General features: G+C 41.9%; 1 protein-coding gene across 11 annotated transcripts in view; it reads right to left on the bottom strand.

The window, feature by feature from the left end:
• The window catches only part of Ptprt (protein tyrosine phosphatase receptor type T), a 1,105,165-nt gene that overhangs the window by 706,959 nt on the left and 385,826 nt on the right, over positions 1-12,380 (bottom strand). For all 11 annotated transcript variants that reach the window (XM_028868606.2, XM_028868602.2, XM_028868605.2 and 8 more), the window contains exon 5: positions 3,706-3,821. In XM_028868606.2, the coding sequence (XP_028724439.1) occupies positions 3,706-3,821 (116 nt within the window). The remainder of the gene's footprint in view (positions 1-3,705; positions 3,822-12,380) is intronic.

Raw genomic sequence — 12,380 nt, forward strand, 5'->3', positions numbered from 1 at the left:
TATGCACTACATACACTTGTGTGTCCATGTGCGTGTCCTGTTGTTTCCGCTTCCCTGTGACTACAGTGATCAACAACTTCCAACTACTGTGTTGCACACACACACACACATACGCCTGGAACTTCACTAGTCACACGGGTCTTTGGCAGGAAGCCCAGTTATTCAAGCCCTCCTTCCTAATATTCCCTGAAACATGGAGGAGGAAGCCAATGCTCAAGGAGCCTTCCTTGCAGGGATAGTTATTGTATCCATCCACTCACTGCATTATGTTTAAAGCCTCCCTGGGTAGAGATAGATTAGAGAAAGCTGAGGACCCCTGCTCGAGCTGTGCTCCCCGTTTCCTTCCACCTCCTAAGCCTGCTTTCACACAGAGTATGATTATGATGGGAAACAGCTCCACAAAAGCCACTTGTGTGCCCTCAATAAGACTGTGATGGGGACGCTGTTCATTACATCACACAGTCTTTGCTTTATGAGGGCTCCTGGGAGCGATTTCTGTCTGGCCTCTGTGTGAACAACAGTTAGAATTTTCCTGAGCAATTGGTTTGTGTTTATCTCGCAGACATTGTAAACTGTCTATCTGACATGCTTTCTTTATTCTACTGGAGGCTGTGGTGCTCAGGTGTCCCACTTGTGACCCACAGGCAGGCAGTGGAAATGCAGAAATGTAGTCATAGCCTGAGAAGCAGCTCTCCTGTGCTCTTCTTATCTTGTGGTGCCTTGCGTTTAATTTACACTATCTTGTCTTGCTTTGTATCCTATTGTAAGCCACCTGAAAAACTTTGAAAAGCAGATAAATAAATAAGATGTGAAAGAGCTCCACAATGTGTATTTCTGTCTGTTTTCTTCAACACTTCCTCTGTTCTCTGCTTTAACATCCTCCTGTTTACAGAACCGTGGCTTAGTGCATTCAAGTCAGTACTGTAGCAATGCTGACCTTACAATAACTAGAATACTCAAAGTTTCTGAAAATATTGTGATTGTCCTACCTCATTCTTACGACCCCGAGGAGTTGATGACATTGAAATGGCAGTGCCACTTTGGAGCACTTTAACTATGTACTTTAATTCTAATTACAATGAAGAGTCAATGACACTACCTAATATTGAGTAACACAGAAGGAGGGACACAAGTAGCAAGGAAGAATTGTTAGTGCCTAGATGGTCTTTGTCTTCCCAGGGAGTTTTCAACTGCAAGGAAAAAAAGGTTCAAATTTAAGAATCGAGATGACAGTAAGAACGGCCATGAAAATGTATACATAATCCACCTGGGCCAAAGCACTCGTTCAACATCCTTGGTCTTTGGGGAAATAAATTGTCTAATCACACTGAGGTACAAATGAACACCTATATGAATTGAAAGGACTGACTACAGTGGATGTTAGTAAAGATGTGTGATAAGTGAATTTACATAAACTGGTAGTGGCAATGTCATGTTTGAAATAGCTCCTGGTTCTTCAGAAAGTTAAACTACATAAGACTTGGTCATGTCACTACTCTATGTTTACTAAAGAAAAATCAAAGAATACACACACACACACACACACACACACACACAAACACACACACACACACACACACACACACAAAGATTTGCACATTAATGTTTATAACAGATTCTTCTTAGCTGATAATAGTGGGAGGAGGGGCTGTCTCTGACTATGCTGCTTGCTTTTGGGACCCTTTCCTCTTACCAGATTCCCTTGTCCAGCCATAATAGGAGAGGGTGTGGCTAGTCTCACTGCAACTTGATAGACCATGGCTGGCTGATAACCATGGGAATCCTGCCCTTTTCTGAAGAGAAATAGAAGAGGAATAGATGGAATGGGGGGGTAGGCATTGGGAGAAGGAATGGAAAGAGAGGAGGGAGGGGAAACTGGTATCAGGATATAAAAACAAAAAAATAAATAAACAAAAAATCCATTGTTAAAAAAATGCAACAGACAGCTATCAGCAAGTTAATAGGTAAGAAAATTACAATATATGGTTTACTATTAATAGTCCATTGTTAGAACAGATTATCCCTAAGAACAAGCTAAATAAATAAAATATTTGTGCATGCAATGATTTAAATGGACCTCACTTCAGAATTATTGAGAAAAAGAGCTTAATAATGCTTGATTCTATTTTTCTGTGTGTGTGTGTGTGTGTGTGTGTGTGTGTGTGTGTGCATGTGTGTATGAAGACATTCATGCAGGTGCCACAGAAGGCATGTGAAGGTCAGAAGACAACCTCAGGCACAGGTCCTCACCTTGTACCTTCTTCGAGGCAGAGTCTGCCTCTTGTGTCCACTGTGGTACCCCAGGCTAGCTGGCTCATAAGCTTTCAGGGATGCTCCTGTCTCCAGCTCCCACTCACCACAGGCACACTGGGATTGCAGATGCTGGGCTACCACATGGGGATTTTCGTGCTTTCTGGGAATCTGAACTCTATCCTTATGCTCACACCGCAAGGGTCTCATGCACTGACCTGTTTCCCCAAGCCCTGCATTAATATGAAATTGTAGAACATGTAAACTAATGCTTAGTATCAGCAAACACACCAGAAGGTCTTTATTATACATGGAGTAGAGAGAAATTAAAAATGGGGACAAGGACACATTGGAAGGTGACACTAATGTTCATTATCTTGATTGTGAAACTATTCACACATAAATACATTAAATTTGTCAAGTTGTATGACTTAAACATTATATCTCAATTATCTTCAATAATGCTGTTTGAAAATATTTGGAATTAAATGGAAGCTAGATATGATGGCTCACACCTGTAATCCCAGCACTTGCAGGACTGGGGCAGAAAAATAAAAAGTTTTGGTCCAGCCTAGGCTACATAGCAAAACATTGTCAAAAGGAAAAGAAGTGTGTGTGTGTGTGTGTGTGTGTGTGTGTGTGTGTGTGTGTGTGTGTATGTAGAGGGAGGGAGGGAGGGAGGAAGGGATGGAGAGAGAGAGACAGAGACAGAGAGAGACAGAGAGAGAGACAGAATAAAGATGGCCTCATGGATACTGCAGGGAGCTTAGCTCTGCTTTTCCTTCTGTACTGCCTCAGATCTTGGTAGTTGTGATTGCAGTAAGAGGAGCATGAGAGTGCTATCACCATGAGTGCTCTCATTCTGTGTCCCATCCTCTGGCTTTGTACCCTACCCAAAAATGCTCTCTCATCTTGCTAGGGAAGTAGAATCGATGAGCAGAAAAGGAAGACAAGTGTATTGAAGCTTAAAACACTGTCCTGATGGACTGTACTCAGTGATGGACTCATTTAGCCAGAGAACAGACTATTTGTCTCAAAAGCATTTTTCTAACAAAAGAGCAACAGTTTCATGAAGATATCCAAGTACCTTTTAGTCAAGGATGAATGACATCACAATCCCAGACCCTAAGGTACACAGTTTGTCTTTGCCTTAGCAATTGTAACTTTAATAACAAAATTTGTCCAAGAGTACTTGGTGTTAGTTGTGTGGGGGGGGGTCATATTCACAAATTCTAGACCTAGAACTTTTAGGCTGCCATCAGCTTCTCCATCTCTAAAATGCCAATCTATTGGAACAGTAGATAAGATTTCACAAGAGCATGAATGGAGAGCAATATCCTAGGAGCAGAGAAATTTTTAAATGCCCCTTTCCCCACCACACCCTTCTTCACAGCACATACTTACTTCTTTGCAAAGGGAGGGAACAGTGTGAACAAGAATCTCTGCCATTCTTACCTGGAGCCAAAGTTTGTCATGCTGAGACCACTTCCCACCAGCAATGCACTGAAAAGTGGCATTCTGCCCGACATTCACCTCAACATTTTGGAGTCGCAGGAAATGAGGTGCTTTTCCTAAGAGAGAAAACCAAAGAACACATGAGGACAGGATGCAGTTGCCCACACCACTTCTCCATCAGGGACAGCAGCTGGGGATAGGCCATGTGCCTGAGAAGATGCCAGGCTCTGATAAGAGTTGATGGACCACTACAGAGTAAGGCCTGTTCTGTGAATTCCACACATTGTCTCATTTAAGCCTTGTAAAATCTATGGAGTAGACAGGACAGCATCCTTAGTTCACAGATCACAAATCTAAGACTCTGAGCATTGCATAGTTGAGCACAGTCGGGCATCCAGAAAACATGGAAGCCAAGACGTGAGTGAATTCTGTCCGATGAGACCCTCAAAGTTCCTGTGACAACTTGGCCCACACATCTCTAGAATGGTTCACAGTGAATGTTGCCCCTGGGAATGACAGTAGGTTAAAGGCAGAATCACAGAACCCAAAGCTCCTCCCTTGACTCTAGCGATGATAGCAATGGTTAAGGGTGATATTTTATTTGTGCTGAAGTGTGATTTTACTTGTATGTTAATAAATAAAGTTTGCCTGGAGATCAGAGGTTATAGATAGCTAGCCAGGGACAGCAGTCAGGTGGTGGTAGCCCATGCCCTTAATCTGATCACATGGCAGGCAGAGTCTCTGTGTGGTCAAGGACACAGCCAAGCATGGTGACCCGAGACTTTAATCCCAGTACCAACCATAGAGCCCTGGAGGTCTGTATAGACAGGCATGATAAGGAAGTCATATGGCTGGGTTTAGAGCCAATGAGAAGGCAGAACAGGAAAGCAATAAAACACAAGTCTCACAGGAAGAAGGTCTCTCTCTGGAGAAGCGACAGCAGCAATGTGGTAAGATAAGGTGGTCGTGACTCTCTGATCTCTTTGGCTATTTACCTCTGTGTTTGGCTCTGTGTTTCTTATTTACTAAGACTGTTTAGAATTTCGTCTACAGTTAAGGACAAAGAGTATAGTAGGAAGAAAAGAGAAGGAAACTATAAGAGCTGTCATTTACTGAGTATTTCTATGTGATAGGTACCATGCTCAGCATCTACAATTACTCAAAACAGGGCGGCTGTCCCTATGAATTCCAGAAAGCTGCCCATATTCACAAAGGTGCATAGTTTACATCCTCATCTTTACACTGGGGCACCTCCTAAGCATGGGTGGAATGTAGAACACAGATTCTGGGAATTGAGTATAACATGGTTTTCAAATGGAAATCAGCATCTAAGATCATCAGTCCTGGGATTAAGCCTGAGTTTCTTGTTGGATAGCTTATATTCATGTATTTCCTTGTTTGTGGTGGCAAATGCTCCTCTATATAAGTCCCCCATAAAACAGTAATGTCTGGTTCCCATTAGCTGATAACTACTTAGCTGATGACAAGAGGAATGAGCTTTGTCATTGAGTACAATGAAGATTCCCTACTAAAATAAAAAAAAAAAAAATCAGTGATAAGCTGGCATAGACTCCTTATCCCAAGTGGGGCTAAATGGAGGGGCCTTATGATACCAAGGAAATCAAAAAAAGTAGGAAGAATAACATATAGTGAACCCCTACCAGTGCTAAGCAGTAGTCTTAGTTGAGGTCTCTGTTGTCATGGTAACACACTACAAACAACTTGGGGAAACAAGGGCTTATTTAATCTTACAGTTTATAGTTCATCATCCAAGAAAGTCAGGGCAGGAACTCAGGATAGATACATGATGAGAAATAGAGCAGTGACCATGGAGTAAGGCTGCTTACTGGATTGTTCTCTGTGGCTTGCTCAGCCTGTTTTCTTCTTTTTTTTTCCCTTTGGTTTTTCGAGACTGAGTTTCTCTGTGTAGCTTTGTGCCTTTCCTGGAACTCACTTTGTAGACCAGGCTGGCCTCGAACTCACAGAGATTGACTTGCCTCTGTCTCTCGAGTGCTGGGATTAAAGGCGTGCACCACCCCTGACTGGTTTACACCACCACCACCTGGTTTCAGCCTGTTTTCTTACACCATCCAGGACCACCTGCCTAGGAGTGGCGCCACCAGTAATGGGCTAGGCCCTTCCACATCTATAATTAATCAAGAAAACCCCCAATCTGGTAGGAGCATTTTCTCAACTGAGATTCCCTCTTTCTAAATGACTGCATCTTGTGTCAAGTTGACATAAACACAGCCAGCAAAACACTTTGCATGTTTTATCTGTTCAAATTTCATATGATAAAGGGTAGGAATTCTTATCAGCAAGTCCAAGATTGTTGTGAAAGTTAGCGTTAGTTGTTGGCTTGACATAACTCAGAATCACCTTAAAAGAGGATCTCAAAGAGGAGGGTCTGTCTATATTGGGTTAATCTCTGGCCTTGTCTATGGGGATTATCTTTTTCTAAAGTAATATTTTTGTTAATTTTATGATAATTTCCTACGATGTACTTTGATCATATTCCCCATCAACTCCTCCTATACCCACTCTTTTCACCCTCCCCTCCCTACCCACACAACATTGAGTTTTCTCCCCTTCTACATTAAGTGCAGTTTACTTTGTCCAAATTTCTGGAATAAAGTCTTCCCTAGAATGGAGTCCACCTACATGGTCACAGCTTTGAAGAAAACTGACTCTCCTTCTTCCCACATCTATCAAATGCCAATAGCTCCTAGGCTAGCTATAGAATTTCACACCACATCCTATCTTCATCCTGGGATTTTATTTGACTTAAGCTTGCACAGATCTTGTGCATGCTGTTGTAATTAGTAAGAATTCATATGTGAAACTGCTATGTTGTATCCAGAAAACGTTGTTTCCTTGATGTTATCCATGGTCTCTGGCTCTTACAATCTTTTCATCCCCTCTTTCACAATGACCCCTGAGCCTTGTGGGAAAGGGTGTAATGGTATGTATGTACCACTGAGGTGGGGCACTCGAGTGTCTCTTATTCTCTGATCATTGGCTAGTTGAGAGTCTTTGTGTTAATTGCTATCGGCTGCAAGGAGAAGCTTCTCTGATGGTGTTTGAGATGCACTGATCTACAGCAATAAGTCAGTAGTAGTCATTTTAATTCTGCATGTTCATTTAGTAGCATAGTACTATTAGGTCCTCCTCTACGTCCTATGACCTATCTAGCCACAAGTTTTTTGCCAGGTATGGTTTCCATTTCATGGATTGGGCCTTAGGCATAATCAAAAAGTGATAGTGTGGTCTTACAACATTTGTGGCACTATTTTACCAATAGGAATACTTATCATGTCACTTGCTATTACAGAGTTTAAAGCTGTGCAATATTGATAATTACTTTTATTTTTTCTATTTTTATTACATTTTTAAATTAATTTTCTCCTCCTGTATATGCATAGCACTTTCCAGCACTGTGAATGCTAGCCAGTAGAGGTAAGGTTCCAGGTTAATACCAGCTTGATTTCCATGACTCAAGTATGTGGGGTCTTAAGAATTATGATCTTATCATCAAGTTCTGGAGGGCAAACAACAGTATTGACAATAGCCTAAAATGCTTTGGGGGTCTATGGGACCCTGTTGGCCAACAACTCAAAGAGAGGTAGCCCTTTCCTGTTATTGGGGATTTTATTTGCTAACATGTGGTCTCTAGTTGGGGTATTGTCCTCCTCTTGCAGGGAAACTCTCCTAAAAGTTGTTTGTTTGTTTGTTTGTTTTGCTGTTGTTGTTGTTGCTTTTTTGGTTTTTCGAGACAGGGTTTCTCTGTGTAGCTTTGGAGCCTGTCCTGGAACTCACTCTGAAGCCCAGGCTGGCCTCAAACTCACAGAGATCCACCTGCCTCTGCCTCCCAAGTGCTAGAATTAAAGGTGTGCACCACCACCACCCAGCTAAAACTATTTTATTTTATGCTTATGTATATATTTCAGAAAGCTCCTGTAGTAGTGGGTTTCCATTTTACTTTTTCAAAAGGCCTTCATTGTTAGTTTTCCCTCCCTATAATTTCTCCTCTAATTGTCTTGTTTTGGAATAATCTTTGAAGATGTGTCTTTAGCAAGGCACCTTCTGGTTGGTTTAATAATGAGCTACGTGGCCAATATCTAGGCGGCAGATATAGGCAGGACTTCCAGGCACAGAGAGGACTCTGGAAAGAAGAAGAGAAGCCAGCCAGATGCTGAATAAGTCAGACACACTGAATGGGATTGAAGATAAAGCCATGAGGTAGAACATAGATTAATAAAAATATGGGTTAGTTTAAGTTATAGGAGCTATTGGAACAAGCTTAAGCTGAGGCTGAATTTTTATAATTAATAAGTCTCTGTGTGATTATTTGTGAGCTGGTGACCCAAACAGAAATCCTACTATACTCTCCTCCTATGCTCCACCCAAATTTAACCCTTCCTGTTCCATTACTCCTTTTTAATCCCCACAGCACTGTGGTCTATCTCTCCTCCCTTGACAGCTCCCCTCCTCCCATGGCTCCTTACTAATTCCCTAATATCTGTGGGTATTCCAAACAGAATACACACAAAGCTAATATGTACAAATGAGAGAAAATATGTGATGTTTGTCTTTCTGAGACTCGGTTATTTCACTCACAATCAATGTTTCTAGCTTTATCCATTTACCTGAGAATTTCATAATTTCATTTTTAACAGTTTAATATTTTATAAGTTCATTTTTCTTAATATTCCATTGTGTAAATGTATCACATTTCCATTATCCATTCATCAGTTGATGAACATCTAAGGTTCTTTCCATTTACTAGTTATTGTGAATAGAGCAACAATGAGCATGAAAGAGCAAGTACCTCTATACTAAGACATAGAGTCCTTTAGGTCTATTTCCAAGAGTGGTATAGCTGGATCCCGTGGTAAATCTATTTCCATCTTCTGAGGATGGATTTTCCCCCACACTGATTTTCATAATGGTTGTCCCAGTTTACATTCCCATCAGCAGTAAATAAGTGTTCCCCTTTCTGTTATGGAATATCTTAATTAAGTTAATTGTAATAAGAAGATATAGCGCAGTATAGATACGGTGTCATTTCCTAGGCAGGGGATCCTAAATTTTCTAAGTAGAGAAATTGAGCTGAGAACAAATAAATAAGCAAGCAATAATGCATGCATGCATTTCCCTCTGTTCTTGACTGTGAGTATAAGCACCTGCTTCAAGCTCCTCTGATTTGAGTTCCCGATTAGGATAGATTGTAAACTAGTATATTAAGCCAAATAAATTCTTTTCTCCTAAGTTGCTTTTTATCAGGCATTTTATCACACAACAGAGATGAAACTAGAAGAGTTAACAAAGCTATGGAGAGACACAAAGAATTCAATCTAGTTCCATTTGATCCCCAAACTCGATTTTGGACTAGTCACTCTCTTGCCTTCTTGGTCTGGAGAGGGATGATGGTGTCATCAGACAGGCCTCGGAGTGCAGAAAACAGACCCTCAGGGTGGACTGTGATGACTCTCCTGGCTTCTCTGTTTGCTCCCAAATATTTTACAAGGAACCCCAGTCCATGCTACTCTTCCCTGAGGATGTTTTGAACTGTCTTGTCTACCAAAATGTGCCACCACCTGTAAGACTCTCCCAAACCCAGGGACTTCAGTGTGATCAAGGACACTTGCTGTGAGAAAGTATATATCATCTGCCAAGGTCTTAAACCAGCTGACAACAGCTCAGATACTCCCATATGCTACTGTCAGAGCCCTGTGGCTAAAGTGTCATGGGTCCAAGGCCCAGATGAGACTACTTCTGCTGGTCATCTCCAAGTTCAAGATTCCTGCATCTACCAATATGATAAATGTCATGCTGCTCTGGTTGCTTGAAATTGTTCTTCTTTGGCTCTCCTCTATAATTCTATGAAGTGATTTTGGAACTATCAGTTCTTCAGCCCAGGAGTGGAGCAAACTTTGTATGTCTGTTTCTGCTTTGGTTTTAAATTGGAAAGAAACACCCACCCTATATAAGGAGGGAGTGTTTAAGCTCTAAAATCAAGATGTCCTTTTGAGTTTTACAAAGGTCAACCTCCTCTTGCACTTCTGGTCATGGGGCAAGTGGTTAAGTTCTGAGAGATGTACAGTTAGAGATAGTTCCTCTTTGGTCATTGATTGGCACCTGCCTCTTTCTGGCTCCACCCCCTTCTCCCTTCTCAGCAAGAGTGTAGTTCTTTTTTATTGTTATTATTTTATTTTATAATTTAATTTTACATATCAGCCATGGATTCCCCTGTCCTCCCTCCTCCCCCCCTTCCCCCAGCCCACCCCCCATTCCCATCTCCTCCAGGGCAAGGACTCCCCTGGGGATTCAGCTCAACCTGGTAGATTCAGTCCAGGCAGGTCTAGTCCACTCCTCCCAGGCTGAGCAAAGTGTCCCTGCATAGGCCCCAGATTCCAAACAGCCAGCTCATGCACTAAGGACAGGTCCCGATCCCACTGCCTGGGGGCCTCCCAAACAGTATAAGCTGATTAACTGTCTAACTTTTCCAGAGGGCCTGATCCAGTTGGGGGCTCCTCAGCTATTGGTTCATAGTTCATGTGTTTCCACTAGTTTGGCTATTTGTCCCTGTGCTTTTTCCAATCTTGGTCTCAACAATTCTCCCTTATACAATCCCTCCTCTTTCTTGCTAATTGGACTCCTGGAGCTCCACCTGGGGCCTGGCAGTGGATCTCTGCATCCCCTTCCCTCAGTCTTTGGATGAGATTTCTAGCACGACAGTTAGGGTGATTCTTTCATTTTCATTCCATCTCCTTTCTCCCTTCTAAATTCAGAATATAGTTGATGAATGCCCATGGGTATTAATATTTTTGGGGAAACACTGATGACTCTGATTTACAGCAGAGATATCAAACCCAAACTCTCACAGGAAACAGACAGCCATGCAAATTAACAAAGTGGCCCCACTGTCAATCAAAGCTAACAAAAAAACCCCACCATCTTCGTGCTCCATCTTTCATTTTCAATTTTGGAAAGATATTTTCACAAAATAAAGAAAAAATGTTGTAAGCAGAGGAAGGACTGGTGTTATCAATGTTGGAAAACTGTTAAGGAATGGTGGATAAATAGAAGAACTAGAGAGACCTCATACCACATTGAAAGGGAAGCTCTGCGCATGGGGTGAGGGATAGGAGTACTTTGCTCAGAGCTATCAGTCACCTGATTTCCCCAGAAAAATAGACAGTCCACACTTTATGTGAAGTCCCTTATTCTAAAGTCTTCAGTATGTTTGATGAAAACACTGTTCAGTCTTAGCCAAACTCATCAGAAGTCAGGTCCCACCAGTTTGTGGCCTCTGAGAAGTTGCTCTTATGTTCAGTCTCTTGGAACAATTCACACTGGCCACTTGTCCTCTATCTGAACCCATAAATCCAGCAGTGACTCCAACCCCTCCACACACTGAGGGAACCTTCTCAATTCTCGTCGCATTCTGCAGTCTCTCCATATGTCCTCACTCTTATCTCTACTGTGAGGCTCTGGATCACCCCTGACTCATGATCAGTATCTTTTGGTTGGAATCTTCCCTGTATTTGGTCTTCTTGGGGCTCCTGGATTCTCTGACCCTCCCTCTACCCCCAACTCCAGGCCTCTTCAGCCACTCTTTCCATCATTATCTTCCCTCTGCCTCTGCACTTTGGGAAATGAAATTATTGTACCAACGTCAACTCACCAACCTTTATCCAAACACAGGTGACCTTGGTCCCCCAAGCAGCCATCAGCTAGGCTTGAGGCACCCCCCTCTCACTACTCACTGAGACTGAGTTCCCCTAAAATGGAATCCTGCTGAACAGGGTTAAGAGGAAACTGGCTTTGCATTTGGGGCAAAATGCCTTGATGCCGGTGACATTTAAGCTCCTGCAGATGTCAGTGTAGCATCTGAAGACATATTATTGTGCCCTTTATCTCGCTCTTTAAACCTGACAATGCTCAGCAGGAAGCCACACAATTGAAGTGAAAGCTCCTACATACATTAGAAACGTGTTGCTGTTGCTCTGTGGGCTGAGGGACATGGCCCTGTGATAGTGGGAAAAATAGGTTGGAAAAAATCTAAAAGTCAACTTGGGAGTTAGAAAGTTTGAAACTGAGTGGAACAGTGTGCTGACATTTATCGAAGTTATAACTGCAGTGGCCCTGCTAATGACTGACACCAAGACCTAGCAGTGGATGGTAGCTATGGCCAAAACAATTTTGGAATAACAACAAGTTAAATGGGCTATAAAATATGGGTGGGAAGTTTTCCATTGTAAAAGAAAATAATTTCTTTGGAGGATTATGCCTGACTTTTGGTCACTGTTTTGAAAGCTTTGAGGCAAACATTTAAAGCCAGCTTCAATGGGTAGAAGATAAGATTGCAAATCAGTAATGATTCCTCTGTCCACAACTTTTAGAATAATTAATTGAATCCTTTACTGACAAACTTTGGTCATATGTCAATAGAAAATGTTTTGAAGGTCAGAAGTGGAGACTCATAAAAATTTGAAGATATAAGGAAATGCATTTTTTTCAATATAGTTACAATCTTACAAACTTCTGAGTAAAATTAATTCTAAGGTTGAGGATTTGGGGAAAACACTGCAATGCAACAGACAGGTAAGGAGGCACATAGGTTATGTGATGTATAATCCCATGAGCAGTTCCAAGGCCTGTGGTTACCACCT

Source organism: Peromyscus leucopus, chromosome 4 (assembly GCF_004664715.2).
Source record: "Peromyscus leucopus breed LL Stock chromosome 4, UCI_PerLeu_2.1, whole genome shotgun sequence".
Taxonomy (NCBI): domain Eukaryota; kingdom Metazoa; phylum Chordata; class Mammalia; order Rodentia; family Cricetidae; genus Peromyscus; species Peromyscus leucopus.